The sequence below is a fragment of the Xiphias gladius genome, chromosome 6 (genome assembly GCF_016859285.1).
Source record: "Xiphias gladius isolate SHS-SW01 ecotype Sanya breed wild chromosome 6, ASM1685928v1, whole genome shotgun sequence".
Taxonomy (NCBI): domain Eukaryota; kingdom Metazoa; phylum Chordata; class Actinopteri; order Istiophoriformes; family Xiphiidae; genus Xiphias; species Xiphias gladius.
The window spans coordinates 1,416,214-1,433,832 of NC_053405.1; the positions used below are offsets into that span (position 1 = coordinate 1,416,214).

Below are 17,619 nucleotides of genomic sequence, written 5' to 3' on the forward strand. Positions count from 1 at the left end.
CTGCTTGATAATCAGATTATATGTTAAAGCTCATGTTCGTTCGTGCAGTCACTCAGACACTCAGATCGTCTTCAAACGCGTCTCAAAACAGACTAAAGCTTCAACCAGAAAATGAAGAAGCCAAATCTTTTCTCTTTTTTTTTCTCCCCAGGTGAATTTTGGATTCAGCAAAAAAATTCAATAGAGTCACAAAAAGCCGATGAGCTGGCACGTTAAAATATCCGAGCAGCAGATTATAACCCAGCTACATGTTACATGGTTATTGAATTATCTCCTTTCAATGTGTGACTGACTGAATTTTATTTACAGCCATGATCAATAAATCCCCTGATTTATAAGTTATTAGAATTAAATATCAGTAAATTACGTTGCTTCTGGAATAATGAAGAAATGTATTTCAGGAATAAATAATAAAATATGACATTTCGTTCCAAGCAAATCCTCAAAATAAAATTCATTTCTAATAATCTGATCATTTAAAATATTTGCTGAAATGAAAACTACTGCAATAAATTGTGTGTGATTTGTTCTGTTTTATAATTTAAATCTTAATTCTATTTGGAAGAAGCTGTGGTTAATTTCGGGGGACTAGGACAGTAATTACCAACAAAAGGAAGACAAAATCTGCAGCAAAACCTCCATGAGGTCACACCCAAAAAAATGCTCCGAAATCCTATTTTAACCTCTGACCCTCAACACAACCCTGCAGCAAAGAGAATGATTTTTTTAAAGGAGGAAAATAAGGTCAGATTTAAGTTTACTGGCGGATAAATGTGCAAAGTGCTTAAATTCAAATCGGGATGAGGACAGGTAATAAATCAGGCTGAGATCTGTAGGTGTAACATTTTGTGTGGAGCTGGCTGCTGATATTTTTCTGCTGCTGCAGGTCTGCCCTGTCACCTCAGGTCGCCCCTGGCACAAACATTTCGGTTTTTGCTCTGTAGAGACATGTTTCCATCAGGCCTGAGGTCGCTCTGTGAGGCCTGACCAGCAGCAGGAAGGGAGCTTTCGATGATCAGACTCACTCTGTTTTTACACGACGGGATCGACCTGCACCGTTCAACACAAGCGGCCGAAAAAGGGTCCGAAACCCCTGCGGCTGACGAACCCCTTCGTCCCCCCCGGTTGCATTTATCCTGCGCCAGGTTGCACGGAGCCGTCTTCTCTCTGCGCAAATACGAAGCCTCTTTCGCACGGAGAGCCAAGAAACAAGCCTGTGTCATAAACGATCACCGCTAGAAACATGAGTCAAAGCTTCCTCCGCTGCTGCACATGCATGTGTCTCCCTCTCTGCAGCTAAAGTCAAAGCATGTCGGCAAGTGTGGCCACGGTTGGAAAGTTTGGGGGTAAAAAAAAAGAAAAAAAGGAGAAGACAGAAATAACCGGCAAGTTTACGCATCCACATTTTGCGCAAATTACGGCGCTGAGTGTTCGGAGGGGAAGTAAAGGGGGAAACCTCCGAAAACAACCGACCGCTCCCCCAAACGCCGAGCCGGAGCCGCGGTCTGGCTGGCCGGGCAGCGGGGAGCCTGAACCGGGGCTACGGCCGGGGGAGCAGCCCGCCGCCAAGCAAACGCTGCCGGCTGCCGGCTGCCCAAACCTCCGCGCAAACACCGCGCAGTGTGTGGGGGAAAAGTTCCCGACCAAAGCGTCGAAAGGCAGAATTTTTTCGCTCAAGCTCGTTAAATCGGATTAAAGGAAGTTTGGAGGCGCCGTCCGCCATGTGCTGCGGCGGAGAGGAGACCACAGTTCAAGTGTGGGAAGAGAAGCTGCAGCGAAGTTGCGGTCTGCAGACCATAGGGAACAGGCTATAGAGTCTATACCGTCCCGAGTCTACAGCCGACGGCCCGTAGGAGCTCCGAGCGAGCTCCGCTGCAAAGGAACACCGTTAGGACACATTGAAAAGTTTCAAAAGGACACTCACCTGTGTTAGACATAGCGGAGAATACATATCTGTCGGATCTAATCTTAGACCTGGAAGGTGTGTGTGGATGTGTGTGTGTGTGCGTGCGCGTGTGTGTGGTGGTTACTGTAACTCCAGCCCGTGTGTGCGCGCGCGCGCGTGTGCGCGGCGCGTATGTGTATGTGTGAAAAAGGAAAGAAGAGAAAAAGAAGGAGAGAGAGTGAGAGAGGGGGAAATAGAGCCCTCCTTTTGCCCCCTTCGCTTTCACATTTCCAACCAGGGCTGAACTTTGACCCCGCCTCGGGTTACATGTACTGTCCGGACCTGTTAGAGGCCCTCCGCCGGGGAGCGCACAACTTTCAGCCCGGACACGAAGAACATCTCCAGCCACAAGAGAAAAGTCCCGTTAGAAAAATAAAAACATTAAAAAAAAACAAGAATCACAGGGAAGCCCGATGGGGGGTGAGGCGAGAGCGGCCGGCGGCGGTGGACGATGCGAAGCTCCAAAACGTCCCGAAACTGCATTTCAAACCGCCGGAGAGCCACGGCGGCCGGCGGACCCCGGCGACATGTCTATACGTCCTGCGTGCGGCGGTGCGGCTCCTCGGTGCTCAGGACGGAGGGCGCGGTGCAGCAGTAGCGGTGTCGGCGGAGTCCCGGGAAAAGAGATCTGACGAGGAAGAAAGAAAAAGGCGAATGGGATCCCTGAGCTGCCAGACGGCCGCCTCGCCTCTGAAACCACCGACAGCTGCTTTCCGTTAATTTATCTCCAACAGGAGGAGACGGTAAAGGAGAGAGAGAGGGAGAGAGAGAGTCGGTGTGTTGTCCCGGACGCAGAGACGAGCGCCACCTCCTCGCCGCTCCTCTGCCCAGCCTGTCTGCTGCTCCGAGCACCGGGACCTCCACTCTCAGCGCCGCCGGACTGCGTCGGTGTGTGTGTGTGTGTGTGTGTGTGTGTGTGTGTGTGTGCGCCGCGGACTGTGCGCACTGACCCTGCAGAGCCAAAACTGATCACACACCCTGCTTATTGATCAGAGAGAAAAGCATCGATCCTCCGCGCGCAGTTTCACAACTAGAATCCGGTGGTGCCGCTGCCGCGCGCGCGCGTGTGTGTGTGTGTGCGCGTGTTGAGTAGAGTTCTTCTGTACTCCGGGATCCCGCCGCTCAGGACGATATTGAGATGAAACTGATCAGACCGTGGACTTATTGATCGCTTCGATTAGATTCAACGAGCTGGAAATTTCCCCTCAGCTCCGGTTCTGTAACGAAAGAATAAAAACTAAGTCAAAGGGTCCTGTGGGCAGCGGAACCAGCACCTCGGTCTTTTATTTTACGCATTAAAGAGGAAGAAGCGGGGTGAATCCGACGACACGCCGCGTCCGCAGCGGAGTCCGCGTCGTGGCTGGACACAAGTTGTGGCGCCGCGTCTCCACCGAGCTCCTGCCTTTTTCCGCACAAGTTTGGATCGTAACTCGCCGCCCGAGCGCCGGTCTTTGCCTGCGCGGAATCGGGTCCAGGTCCGCTCCGCTGCCCCCTCGGCCCCGTTCACTCCACGGGCGATTTTTTTTCCCTGCTTTCACTTTTCCGTCCGGCTTTGCGAGAAAGAAAAAAGCCTCTAATCCAGCGATAGTTCGCGTCCAGAAGACACGTTAAAGCGCCAGAAACCGGGTTCAGTGAAGCCAATAAGAAGCCGACAGAGTCTGAAAGGGAGATCCGTGAGATCCATGTGGATCTGACAGGATCCACTCACCGCAGGGAGACACTTGAATTACTCTTTAAATGACCAGCGTCCAGCACTGACATTTATTACCATTATTATCATTACTACCACTGTTCGTTTCTGAGGCCTTTTGGAGCATAAATCAATCCAAACCACATCATTTTAACTTTACATAACACACACACACACACACTCTTATATAATGTCAATGAGGCACATGTGAGATCACACTGAGATATTGCCAATCAGCTCAGTAACAGTCTTATATAAACTCTGCAACCTCCTGAACTCTGACAGATCTGTGTTATATTTCCTAGTTTATTGTTTTATGATGTTTTATGATGTGAAATTATATTATGACTCACAGAGTGATTTATAAAACAGCAGGTTGGAGGAAGTCTCACACACACACACACACAATATATATATATACACACATATTACATATATATATATATATAGAGAGAGATATAGATATGTATAACTCACACACACACACATATATATATATATAAATATACATATATATATATAAAGATATACATATATATATATATATATATGTACCGGTTTCTGTTTATGTATTTAAGTCTGATATATGCACTTTATTTACTTTAACACGTTCAGATTTTTTATTGCACCGCTTTCATGTTTTGTCTGACATGTTGCCTTTCGACAGCTTTGCTGCTCCCGGAGCAACTACATCTTGTTGAAATGACCGTAAACTTCTGAACTTGAAGCTGAAACAACAGTCGTGTACAAAAAGCCAGAAATGGAGCAAAGTATCCAGATCCGTTAACGGGAGGAAAAGCTGCCCAGTGCTTTTGTGCGTAAGTTAAGTACAGAAATGTCAGAATGTACTCCAGCATTAAAAGTCAGCAAACTTATAATGGGAGACGAGTACACATGCTTCACTGGCATGTTCAGGTTTTGGCAGCTGCCAGATGAATGTTGTGGAGAAAAAAGTATAAATATTTTCTGTGGAATGGGGCAGAGGAAAATTAGAAAGTCTCCCGAAAAGAAAATATCCGATTAGTCACTCCACACTTTTGCGTGAAGAAGTTCCTGATGTTAGTCTGATGTTCTGTATTTATTTATCTTTTATTTTCTTCCCGCAGGTCAGTGTGATCACAGTGAGCATCTACTGTTCTCTGTAGGTGTTAAAGCTTACGATGAACTGGAGCTGAGAGGTGAACGGGGCCAGCTAACAGCGCCCCCTATACTCAACATCCATAATGCGGTGATAACTGAGCTTTAGAAGATATGTGACATGATGCCGTGTCACCAAAAAAAAAACCCAACCCATACGACGTTAAGCGGATTGGTCGGCCTTCTGTGCAGGAAGTTTAAATTGTGCACTTCTAAAGAGATACCGGAGCAGAAACCGGACAATCCGGGGATTTGAAAACGCTCAAGAACCATAAAGTCGCATCTGAAAACACACAGACGGGATATAAGAGGAAGCTTACTCTGTAGAGACGCTATAGGAGTTTACCATAAAATTCAATAAAGCCTCTATAAAGCCAGAGACGCTCAAGGTGTCCCTATAGGGTCATTAAAGACGGCACAGGAGGGAAAATAAATCACCTCCAAGAACCACAGACGCAGTGACAGTAGGAATATTAAAGACTGTAGACACCACAGGGGGTTAAAAACCACCGCTGTCACACCCCATGCGTCCTGATTCAACCGACGGTAAAATCACCGCCGAGCACCTCAGGGTGCGGGAATATTATAAACATACCACAGGACATGAAATACGGCAATCCTTATAAACCCACCACAGACGCACGCTGGAGCCCAGAGACACACAAACAAACCATTAAGGACGATTAAATCCATACTTCGTACCACAGACGCACGTCAGATCCTAACTGGGTGGTTCTAGGAATATTAGAGTCGACGTTTGGGGAGATTAACATGTAATAACGTACAACACACTGACCAGTAAATACAACTGGTACATTATGAACCGCTGCAGTGATGTCGCATTAAGATAAACTCCCGTCAAGTGTGATGAAGTCACCATAAGAACAGACGGAGCCGACCTCTAAGACCAAAGGGTGGTTAGGGAAAGTCCTGGGAAGATTACAGGAGTGGCGTGATCGGTAAGGTGACGGACACACCGTAAGTCCTTACGGGGAAGATACGGGAATGTTATAGCAGCATTATGTGTGATAAAAGAATGATAAATAACGCTACACTACTCTAACAAGTCAAGCGGGGACTCGAAAACCCCTACGGTCAAAATCGACCTAATTTAAAGGCGCAACATGGGACAAAAGAGTGAGACAACAGACACGTCCAACCTGTGAAACGCAACAATTTTACGACAGCCTCAACAGAGAGACATTCTGGGAATATAACAGGAGGTAAAAGTCCATGAAGGAGAATAAAGTCCCCGTTGAGCGCCACAGAGTCACCGTGAATCCCTGTAGGAATACGACAGAAGCTTCAAATCCAAAACATACTGATTATAGGACACAAGCACGTCTCTAAACTCCATTTAGCTCCTGTACGAATATTAAAGGAACAACATGCGAGATCAAATATCCCACAACACGGGGAGTTTAATGACTGTGTGCAACACACACACACACACACACACAGGAGGACCATGCAGACGCGTTATATATACACATATATATCATCATAATCTCGATCCTCCACACCGCCTCCGTCTGCCGCACGAGCCAATCAGGACGCGCCACGTCAGCGCCACGATCTCTGACTGCGCTCTAAGTGGACGGAGCTGAAGGATTTGAACGTCAGAGCCGGGTCTGATTGGACGGCAAGTTCAGGTGGAAGGAGGAAAAAAAAAGAAGGTCCCGTCGTGTGCGCGCACACGAGAGCGCGCTTCTTCACTGCATTCGCTCCCCTCCAAAAACATACTGGGAGCTATCAATCAATCAATCAATCAATCAATCAATCAGTGATAACCAACTATTCAGAAGCACCAATAACAGCGTGACAGTGCAGCGGCGAGGCCTCCGTCCGCTGTCGGCTTCACCTCGATCCTGTCAAAGTCTGAACCATTAGAGAGGAAGAGAGACTCATACTTGTACCATTGCAAATATGAAAAGTGCAGGGGAGAAACTTTAGTGGCGACGCTTCATGTCGGCGGAGTCCGTCCGAGCTGCCACAGTAAAAACCAACTCAGGGAGTGGGACCGGCGCAGAGGCTGCGAGGACCCGGAGGTCTGTGATAAATCCAGAGAAAAAACCCAAATGTCGGACTGCGGTGGGGCCCGGCGCCGCTCTCCGGCTTCTCCCTCGCCCCGTTTGTTTGTTTGGTCGGTCGGTCGGTCGGTTCGGCGCGGCTCGGCTCGGCTCGGCTCGGGTCACGGACTTTCCAGAAGTTGCATCAGTTCAGTCGTCTCTCGTTAGTCGGTGTGTTTGTTTGTTAGTTTTTCTCCACAGCTGCTCCCCCCTCCCCTCCTCCACTTCTTCTTGTCCCGCTGGATCCACATAACCCGGGTCAGCGCGGCGGCAGGGCGGCGGCACCGGCAGCAGCAGATCAGCCTGCTCCGTGCGGCGGGGAGCAGCTACAGCCCTGCGGCGCTGCGTGCATCCTGCAGCAGCCGGCGGGGAGCGCTCCCTCCCGGCCGGACGGGACGCTCTGAGGAAGGGAGCGGAGCGGAGAGGAGTCCGCGCACCGGCCGCGGTTTCTGCTAAATTGTGGCCGCTGCACACGTCTTTATTCCCCGCATGGAGTTCTGATGAGAGCTGCGGTGCGACGGCCGTGCATGCCAATGTATAGGGGAGAGAAATTAAAGTGCTGTCGGTGCAGATATTTAGGGGGGAGCTGAGGCTCTGCAGCGGACCGACCGGGACGCACCGGCAGGTGGTTCGCACGCAGGACCGGCAGCTGCATCGGCGTAGACAGCCGCTGACGATGCACCTGAACTCTGCTGCTGTCACCTGCGATGCCTGATCCCGCGCACGGTCCGGTTGTCCCGGAAATGTGATGCGACTTTCACTTGATTTATTTGATTATTCCTGACAAGTTAACCCCCGAAAACCACGTGTCTGCCTCCCGCAGGTCACATTCTCACATCAGATGTCACGGGTGTGACAGTCAGAGGTTCAGGCTTGCTTTAATTCATTCATCCCGGACACCGGAAGCTGACAAAACAATCTCACCTCAGGGTCCATTTGGGGCCTGTTCTGGAGCTTTAGACCCTATCGCATGGAGTTTGCCATGGTCATCATGACAGGTTCACATTTTCTTTTTTTTGTCTGAGCACTTTAATGATCTTTATCCACCTACATTTTCTGCCAACTCCATCTGCTGAGGAAGAGAATGTAATTCGATCAAAAGCTCCAGAACAGCTACTCAATGAACCCTGTGTCGAGACCGTTTTGGTAACTTGAAATAATTTGGTGTTTTCCCATTAATGTCACTACATGTGAAGCCATCACCTGTTCTAACGGGTGCTGGCCCGGTCGCTGGAGGCAACCGGGGTTCAGGGTCCTGGACAGGCGTCGGGGATTGAACCACCAACCCTGGGGCTACAACCTGCTGTAGCTCCTCTGCCCCGTTAGAGGAAGAGCAGCCTGTTCCCAGCCAGCGAAAACAGCTGTGTAACCTTGCTACCCGGTTGCATTATGGGAAATGCAGGCTCCAGTGTTTGTGAGGGGTTCGCCCCACGTCCAGACCAACTTTAGCCCCGTGGGAGAAAAATGCAGCCCTCGCTCTCACTCGCACGGGGTCACTGTCGGACGCAGCGGCGGTGGGCCCGTACCGCAGCCCGACGTCATTAGGCGAGACGCCGCGCTGGCCAGTCACATCCCCGGGGGATTAGTTTGTAACGTGAACAGCGTGTTTCTACTGTTTACCTCACGATGGTTGTGACAATGGTGTGGTAACTGACACAAAAGTTGTACCATCCGGTCTCAGGTCATTATCAGTCGCTGTGAGGTGTCTGATAAAGCTCAAAACCATGGGTCTGTTACTCAAACTGAACTTCCTGGTTCATACTGAATTTCTCGAAGTTATCCCCCTCTACACTGTTTGCTGGTTTTGGTGTGAACGCCTGCTTCTAGTCCAGCTCGGGGTCTGTAGAGCCTCGTCGGCCTGGTTCTGGATCACTTCTGATTTTTTTTTTCAGTGTTTCAAACAGGTCTGGTGTTGTGCTCATTAATTCCCTTATTTCCCAGTTGGAAAAAACACAACCGAGCCAATCAGTTTGAGGATCGAGGACGAGGACGTCACCCTCCTGTACCGGAGCCAGGAAAACGACAAGAAGGATGGATGAGATCAACGCAGCTGTACAGGTTGTTGTAAATTTCGGTCCTGGTCAGACCGAATCATCAGGTCTAGGGCCTTTAATTGTATTAAATTTAGTTCCTGCTCAGTCAAAAAAAACAAAAAACAAATCATTAAAACTTTGTGTGTTACTTTTCCAAGCCTGTCTGTGCTTACAGAGAGTGGCTTTAAATAAAATCAAGCTGAACTTTCTGCCCGCAGAAGCTTTTCCACATCAAGTCCTTAATTATTCTCCGAGATTTGCAGTCAAATGAACATGTGACAGAAGCCTCGCTGCAAATCGGATCCACTTATCTTTAAATCTGAAGTTTGTCTTGTGAAGCACCTGTTTGTTAAAGGCTCTCTCTAAATAAATTCGCATACTGGTGCCGACCCGGGCTCATCTCTCCTTCTGCAGGTTTTCAGTCCTCCGCGGCTGCGGGCGCAGAGCGGCGAGTCGTCTGAGGTTAATGAACAGAAGCTTTTATGTTAATAGAAGGACAGCCGGCGTGATTTAACACGACAATCTGCAGATTTACTTCGCTCAAACGCATCTGAGCTCCGGCTGCACGTTATTAGTTGGCCAAACAACGTCTTGGCAATGAAGGTCAACACGAAGGGAAGGAAATCAGATAAGAGCAATTAAATTGGCTTTTCGATATGATCAATAACCTTAATGTGTAATCATGGATTACTCACTCGGGACGCGACGGGCTCAGAGACTTTGACGGAGGAGCCGATTCGCACTGAGGAGAATCGGTTTCTGTTGTTAGTTCAGGTGAAAACAGATTCACCGGGTATGACTCTAACCCAGAGATCAGACAGGCTGCGGGTAAATCTGATTTTAGAAAGGTTGAAATCAAGACTTGGCGTGCGGGTGGAAGATGATCGGGCAGCGGCATCATTTTGTTTAAAGGAGACACGGTTTCAGGCTCAGTCTGACCTCCGTCCTGTCGAGGTTCAGGTCAAAGGTTCGGATTCATTTTGATCCAACATGAGAACCTGGTCCTTCAGCTCACTCTGAAGTATCCAGACTGCTGATAGGGGGGCCTGTCAGTTCTTTCCTCTCTGCGTCATTCGCTGTGAGTTGCAGTGTGTCCTGTTGTCGCCCTTCTTGTCCCTCGCTGCTACAGTCAGCAGAGGCTTCATTTGCGAATGTACCACGTCATCAGCAGAGTTCGTCTGCGGCGCGTCGATGCCCCGATCTGGCAGAACGCTGCGTAGTTTCAGGTGTGTCTTCCTCCGCATCTCATCTAATTTACTAGAGCTGCACCGCTCCGTTTCGACGCAACACCGGAGTAAAATCTGTCCTCTACATCTGTGTCAGACTTTCAGTCGATTCACTTTGTAGATCGTCATCATTACGCGAGCTTCGGGAGGCACCGGCCCACATGACAGCGATCAGAAACCTGGGTCGGGTGTTTACTGTACAGGCCAACGTTTCCAGGTACGTTTGGGTTTCTCAAAACTAAGATCGTGACCCATCCGGGTTTTGAGACCAGGATATGAAAAAAAGATCATCAGGATTCTCCAAAAGTCCAGTCATAACTGGAATATTGTACTAATTTCCATGCAAACACATAATTAGAAAATGAAAAGCACTGTAGAGCAGGGAACTGAACTAGAAAGTGTCGCAGAGTGATAATGTTGCACTGTAAGATCATGACAGGGAACAGCTGCCCGCTTCATGTAAAACCAGTTTGCTCATTATGGATTTTCTCTAGTATCAGTTTTAGAAAGAACCTCGGCCCAGTGTGCGTGGGCTTTTTGGAAAATGTGTTTTTTCATGATCCACTTTCAGGACATCAGATTTCTCTGGAAACTGAAGTGTTTGGCAATTTAACCGAAACCACAAATGATGCTGAACTGAACTCGGCGGGGAGATCGGAAAAGCAGCCTGAGGCGCCATCTAGAGCCGAGCGCCTGAAACTACAACGCAGTGTGTGTGAGCGGGCAGTGACAGCATGAGGTCCTGCGCTGGCTTAATCTGCACATTGACCAAAGGAGTCCAGATGATCAAAAAAAGGATGAGAGAGAAAGTAATAATTCTAGGTATCAGACTTCACATAATCAGGTCGGACACTATATGAAAACAGTATTATTGTGTGAACTTAAACACCCAAAAAAGAAGGAAAATCTATTTAATGCTTTTAGAGACGTGAAGTGGAACGCTTCAAAATACTCGTTTCCTTTTCACAGTGTCTGTTTTCCACAACACAGTTAAACAAACTGTTTACAGCGATGTTTCGTTAATTTCAGTATCGAAACTAAAACTACATGTATGACAATGTGTGAGGATAAGAAGCTATTTCTTCTGACCTCTGTTAATTCCATAATACCTGCAAGATAAACGTAGTTACAATGCAGTAAATCTAATTCTTAAACACTCTCATTAATACAATTAAATCTCTTTTTTTAAAGGCCTGTGGACGTGCAGATGCATTTAGGCGCCTTTACGTTTGTTCTAATGGTTTTTTCTCCACATAAATTATTTTTTATGTAAAAATATATCTACCAATCTCATTTTTTAGGTAATTGAAGAAAAAAATAAAAATGTTGTTGTAAAGATTCCATACATAAATAAAACGATCCCTAACACACAACATTATTAATCCCATTTATGAGATTAATATTGAATTCATTTGTATTTCAATTTCTACAACGTGTTGGTTTCAATCAGAGGCAGAGGTGAAGGGATTATTTTAGAGAAAATGACCCTCAGCAGTGCGTCGTCTATAATCCAACCTGCCATTTCGTCCTTCATTCATTCATCGCTACAAAACGGATTTAGACAACACTTTGCCTGTTGCCAAAAAGCTCCCGGCAGAGAGACACAAAGAGATTCCAGGGACAGATGACAGAGTTAAAACACACAAACTGATTTTCAGCAGGAAACTAAGGGAAAGGAAGACAGTTACAAGAACCAAGTGGATTGATTATTCTGTGCAGGTTAACATCAGACCGACAGCATCAGAGCGTGGACGTTTGTGGAAAGGGGGGAAATGTTTAGAAAGTGTGGACAAACCTTTCGTCACTTCTTCTGAGGGTTTAAACTTGGTTCAAGAAGAGTTAGAATTAGAATTATATTTAGGTGAAGGTAGGGGATTAGGAAATGGATTATGTCAATGAGGGTCCTTACAAATATGTCTAAGTATAAATGAATGTGTTTGCTTTCGGGTAATTACACCATCCAGCAGGGGCACTGGCGCGCCTCCGAGGTCTCTCACTGCCCATCGCTTTATGAATAAACAAACAGCTTTGTGGTGTGTGTGTGTGTGTGTGTGTGTGAACATGTGCAGGGTAACACGCACGCAAGCACACACCTGGCTCTCTCCTCCAGGTGTTGGCTCTTCACACACACCTGCCTGTGTTCACACCACAGCTAAAACTCTCCTTCAGATTCATCAACAGTTTGACGCACAGAGTCAAACAGTCGTCCCCTCCCCATCAGCATCACAGCATGTCAGCTGTTACCATGACAACGCGGGTATTTTGCATGTCATTCCTCCTGCTATATATATATATATATATATATATATATATATATATATATATACATACATATATATATTTTTAATATGCCACACGCTGGAAAAAGCAAGAGATGAAGTGGAATTAAAAACACCAGCCTGCCGACTTCTGAATGGAGTCCTGATGGACAGTGAAAAATTCATGTGTAAAAACAGTAGAAATATGTTTTCTTCTGCTTTACAAACTCATGTTTTTTCACTGAACTTTGTCCTGACCCTCTGAACTTTATTTTAAATTCTAGAGGAAAGATGCACAGACACCAAACAAGTTATGAATTTTGGGGTGTCTCAAACGATGCATCAGACATCTGGAATATTTCCATAAAAATGTGTGATTGACCAAATAAAGGGTCAGTTCACCCAAACTACCAAAAGACATCCAGGGATTTTTTCCCCATTCCCTTCTTGTGGAATCTATCCACGCAGACAGTTTTGGTTTTATTTGTCCAGGTTTAGAGATATCTGCCCTCTCTCTTCGATGTCTGCCTGACATTTGAATGACATCCAAATGAACAATCTACCGGCAGCGCGTGTTTCCAGAACCAGACCCTGTGTCGCTCTGGATAATGCACTGAACACCCCGGGGACAGCTGTCACATCTCTGTGATAGAAAATAGTTTCAGGAGAGACTGCTCTTGGTCAAATCTGGGAATTAACCAGGACATTTGTTCCTGCTGTCGTCAGGATATTTTCCTGACTAATTTTTTCAAATTTAATTCACCTCAGCTGTACTGAGATGGCAACAGACGTTTCAGACACTAAAATTTTTATCTCAGAGATATAGTATCCGAAAACCTTGGCACATTAAATCCAAACTGTCTGCACGGCCAGACGGCGTTAGAGTAAAGTGATAAAACACATTTTTATGTAAAGCGAATGACTCTTTGAAGCGTAACTCCCACATCTGCAAAAAGCATCTGAGTTAGTTTTAGTGCATCAGATGTGCCGTCACAGGCTATCTGTTGTTAAAGCAGCGTCAGAGAGAAAGAGGAAGATCTGAGGTTTTGAAACCGAAGAATCAACATCAGAGTGAGTCCAGGTTATTATGGGAGATTCGAGTTACATCCTACAACACTCACAACCGGGCGACCAATCAGACGTGAGCCGAAATTCAAAAACTCTACATGGGCATCACCATGGAGACGAGCCGATGTCGACGGCGGTTCGGGCTAAAAAATACCGAGCGACCACAAAGTGTGTGCGCGAGCGTGTGTGTGTGTGTGTGCGCGCGCGCGCGTGCAAGAGTTATGGGGGATGGGGGCTCCACCTGCTCCCACTGAGCTGCTGCCAGGCTGGAGATCAGCCAACAGCACCGGGCCTGAAACCAAGTCTGCACCAAGCTCGCACTACCAGAGAGAGGGAGTGAGCGAAAAAAGAAAACAAGACAGAGGAGGGAGATAGAAAGAGAGAGGGATATGGGGAAAGAAAGGAAAAACACAGCGATGAGGAGGGAGAATAAGGTCCGAAAAAACTAAAATAAGAAGAGTGGAATAGGACTGGAAAACCAGGATAAAAGACCGAAAGACAGAGCGAGGGACGGTATGACAGAAGAGGGGGAGGAGAAGGACGACAGAAAGTGAGGTGGAATCAGAGTAATGCCTGGAAGCCAGGAGGGCTGAGAAGAAGAAGTGATGTGGATGGAGGATACAGCCCTGAAACCAGAGAAAGAGAAAAGAAAAGGGAAGATAAGACAGGAAGAAGGAAAGAAGAAGAGAATGATGTAGGGAAAGAACAAGGTAGAGAGTCAGAAGAAACAAAGAAAACACATTGGGGGAAATAAGGTCATAAATCAGAGAGAGAGAGTGCGTAAAGTTTAAGGCCACATCGATAAAACATGCTGCAAAATGTTAAAAAAGAACAGAGGGATCATTATCACTTCATCTGCTGATTATTTTTTGGATGAATCATTTGGTCTTTAAAATAAATAAAATTTCCATCCCTGTCCAAGACAATGTCTTTAGACGCCTTGTTTTGTACGACCAACAGCCCAAAACCCAAAGAGCTTCGGTTTTTACCGGAACATCTTAAACGTGATGCTGACGGTTCTATCAACGATTTACTATGTTGTTAATTTACGTATTTACCAAGTCACAAATACATCGATACTGAACTTTTCAGTAAAATGTTCACGTTTTCCACCGACACATCTGATCCTGCAGCACAACATCAACTTGTAGTGAGTCCAGCACCATTAAACTGGTTTATGGTTCTGTTTAGACCCTGACAGCACCTGGTTGAGGTTCGGGAGAGATCCCGGTCTGGTTTATTACAGAAAAAAGTTCAGTGACTTCAGACACAACCTGTTTATTTACATTGAACCACAACCACCGTCTTTCCTGAGCCTGACCCAAAGAGCTGTCGTTGCCTGAACCACAGACGGGACTCTGGATGTGGACCTGGTCTCTGGTCTGACAGTCCTGAGCCTTTTACGTCCTCCATCCTCCCCAGCTGTTGTTAACTGCTAATAAATGCAGCTTCATTCATTCATTCCAAAAAAACTGCCTCTGAAAATAACCCAGCCACCCTAACCCAAGCAACATAATTGGGAAAACAACTTCATATTTTTAAATTGAATATATAGAAACATCATTTCTAGGAGACGGGGTTCCACTGCTGGAGCTGGGAGACTCCACTGCGAAAAGAAAAGCGTAAAGTTTTGTCCCGGTCTCGGCACGCATTGCTCCTGTGCAAAATGTATGCACACATTTTTCGATTTTGGCTGAGACGTGGTTTGCAGAAGCTTTCAGTCGGGGGTTTGTTTTCTCCAAAAATAGACTCGGGAAAAAAAAAAGGGCAGCAGTCCAGTTTTCAGTGTGAAGCCTTCCCTCTCCATCGATTGTAGGAAAGCAGTGAGCTCTGACAAAACTAACAATCCACAATCAGAAGGTAAACAATTCCACCTGTATACTCTATGTGAGAGAGGATCTTCAAGCTAAACCTTTAAAAATGCATAAATAAATAAAATACACAATATTTAGAAATGAAGAAAACCACGAGATGCAGTTTAAACTTGTTTGCGCTGGTATCAAAACTTCCACAAAAATTACAGCGTCCGACCAACACGAAGCACCAACACGCATCACCCCCTAAAATTTGAAAGTTAGTTGCACATCGCACCGAAGCAAAATAAACATTTTCCAAAACAAATTTAGGACGTTTTTAATAACACACGTAATTTGTAAAAGGCAATGAATGTACTTCAAACCCTTTTCACTGTTGTACTGGTCGAGCAAACAACAATTCCTACAATTATTTATTAAGTACCTAAATTTATTAACACTTATATCACAGGTCCAAGCTGTATATAACAATAATGACACCTAGTAATATAATAGAATCAACTGATGTGACCTGGGCCCTTGTGTGGATTACTGAACAGGCCTACAGAGCACGGGCCCGGGGGCCGGGGGCCCGGAGCCTCTGTATGAAGCCACTGCTCAATTTTCTTGGTTCAGAGTCACAGAGCTCAGTTAAAGACACAAAGAGATGCAAAGTGACCACAAACAATGCAAGGGGTGGGAGGCCTTTTACCTGTCCAGGGTCCAGGGGCCCAGTGTCTCATAATCTGTCCATACCTGGACTCAGGTAACATCGAGTCACCAATTAAAAAACTAGCTGGCACGCAGGGGAGCATGTACCTCCACCGAGACGGAAAATGCCCTGTCTCGCAAGGACAGGGGATAAAAAATTCCTGGATCCGCCGCTTTAATCGGATCAGCAACAGAATTTAACGGGTTCTTCCCTGGTCCCTGTCCCATCCCTCCACCAAGTTGGGTGCATAATCCTGCTGACAAACCAACCAACCAACCGACCGACACGGGTGAAAACAGAACCTCCTCGGCGGAGATAATAATTAACTAACTTGTTAACTTAAGTTCTTTGCTAAAATTGACACTTGTCCGCTCTGAGTGCATGAGCCTCCTCACAACTGTGTCCTAATGCTACTGTCTACAGCAAGAAAAGCAAGAGAAGACTTCTGATACCTTCTAAGGCCTTTTACGAGGGAACTGAGCTCAGTGTTTTTTCAAGACTTTTCAAGACCTGCAGACACCCTGTATGCTCATCTAAAAACAATGAAAACAGATTTATTGGACAGAATAAGACACGAGTAAACTTTTATCGTAGCATCGACAGCAGCTTTACTGACACTTCGCTGTTTGGCTGTTCCAACGCTCCTCTCAGCTCGGCTCTAACATTCTCTGCATTTTGGTTGCTGAAGAACTGAAAAACCGAGCCTCCATTTGTGGATGACCTTGGCGGTGTGGACGAGGTTCTGCTTGGCTTCTGAAGAGACAAAAACGTGCGATGATTGTCTGCGCCAGCATATCATCACTTGGATAAAAAACTAATCTCACTCAGATGATACAAAACTCTTCTTCTTCTTCTTCTAAACTCAGTACTGGCTGATGGGGCCAAGGTGTGTGTGTGTGTGTGTGTGTGTGTGTGTGTGTGTGTGTGATTTGGTTTGTGTGGCTACAACAGAAGAAGAGGATGAAACAGGAAGGCAGTTGTGTAGTGAGAGGGAGGCAGGAGGAACAGATGGCCTGGCAGAGCATGGGGAGAGGCCGGAACCCCCCCCCACCCTCTGACCGACTTTCATTGATGAGCCAGTGTGTGTCTTTGTGTGTGTGTGTGTGTGTGTGTGAGCACGTGTTAGACACATATGCCATCACACAATATTATTTAGAACAGCACCACCCCGACTATTTCAAGTTTATACACAAAGACTGAGACGCAGTCACACAGAAACGGAGCCGCCTGCCAACATCAAGACACCGAACACAAACTGCGTTTCTGTTGGTCTCAATCACCACATTCAATAAGCTCATACCAACCAAACAAAGAGCAGAAACAAGCGGACATTTTCCTGCTTCGGTCCAAGGATGCAAACCCGGCGGGTTTTGTGTGTTCTCAACGAGACTGGTAAACTCAAACTGGGGTATGGTTGTACGCCAAAGTAACACAAATAAAAAGTGACCTATTAATCGGACACGGCTATGGAAAGAAATCTGATTCTCGAAGTGCAAACTACACAGATAAATGTACCAGCTTGAGTCCTAAACACTGGCTACCGAACGCTGATCTTGGACAATTCTGAAAATGTGTATTTACGTTCAGTGTCGTATTCCTGTGCCTACCTCCGACCTTAAAGGCAACACACACCAGCCACAGAGTGTAGCGATGCTTCACTGATGCCTGTAGCACACACACCGGATCCT

At 46.5% G+C, this 17,619-nt stretch overlaps 1 protein-coding gene across 3 annotated transcripts in view; it reads right to left on the reverse strand.

Moving 5' to 3' along the window:
• Positions 1-17,619, reverse strand: part of nfia (nuclear factor I/A) — a 214,380-nt gene that overhangs the window by 148,072 nt on the left and 48,689 nt on the right. The window contains exon 1 of one of the 3 annotated variants that reach the window (XM_040128398.1): positions 6,689-6,802. The exons of 1 other annotated variant lie outside the window; for it this stretch is intronic. In XM_040128398.1, the coding sequence (XP_039984332.1) occupies positions 6,689-6,691 (3 nt within the window). In that variant the 5' untranslated portion in view covers positions 6,692-6,802. Of the gene's footprint in view, positions 1-1,924; positions 2,787-6,688; positions 6,803-17,619 lie in introns of those variants that run through there. One more of the 3 variants, XM_040128397.1, reaches the window with a different exon arrangement.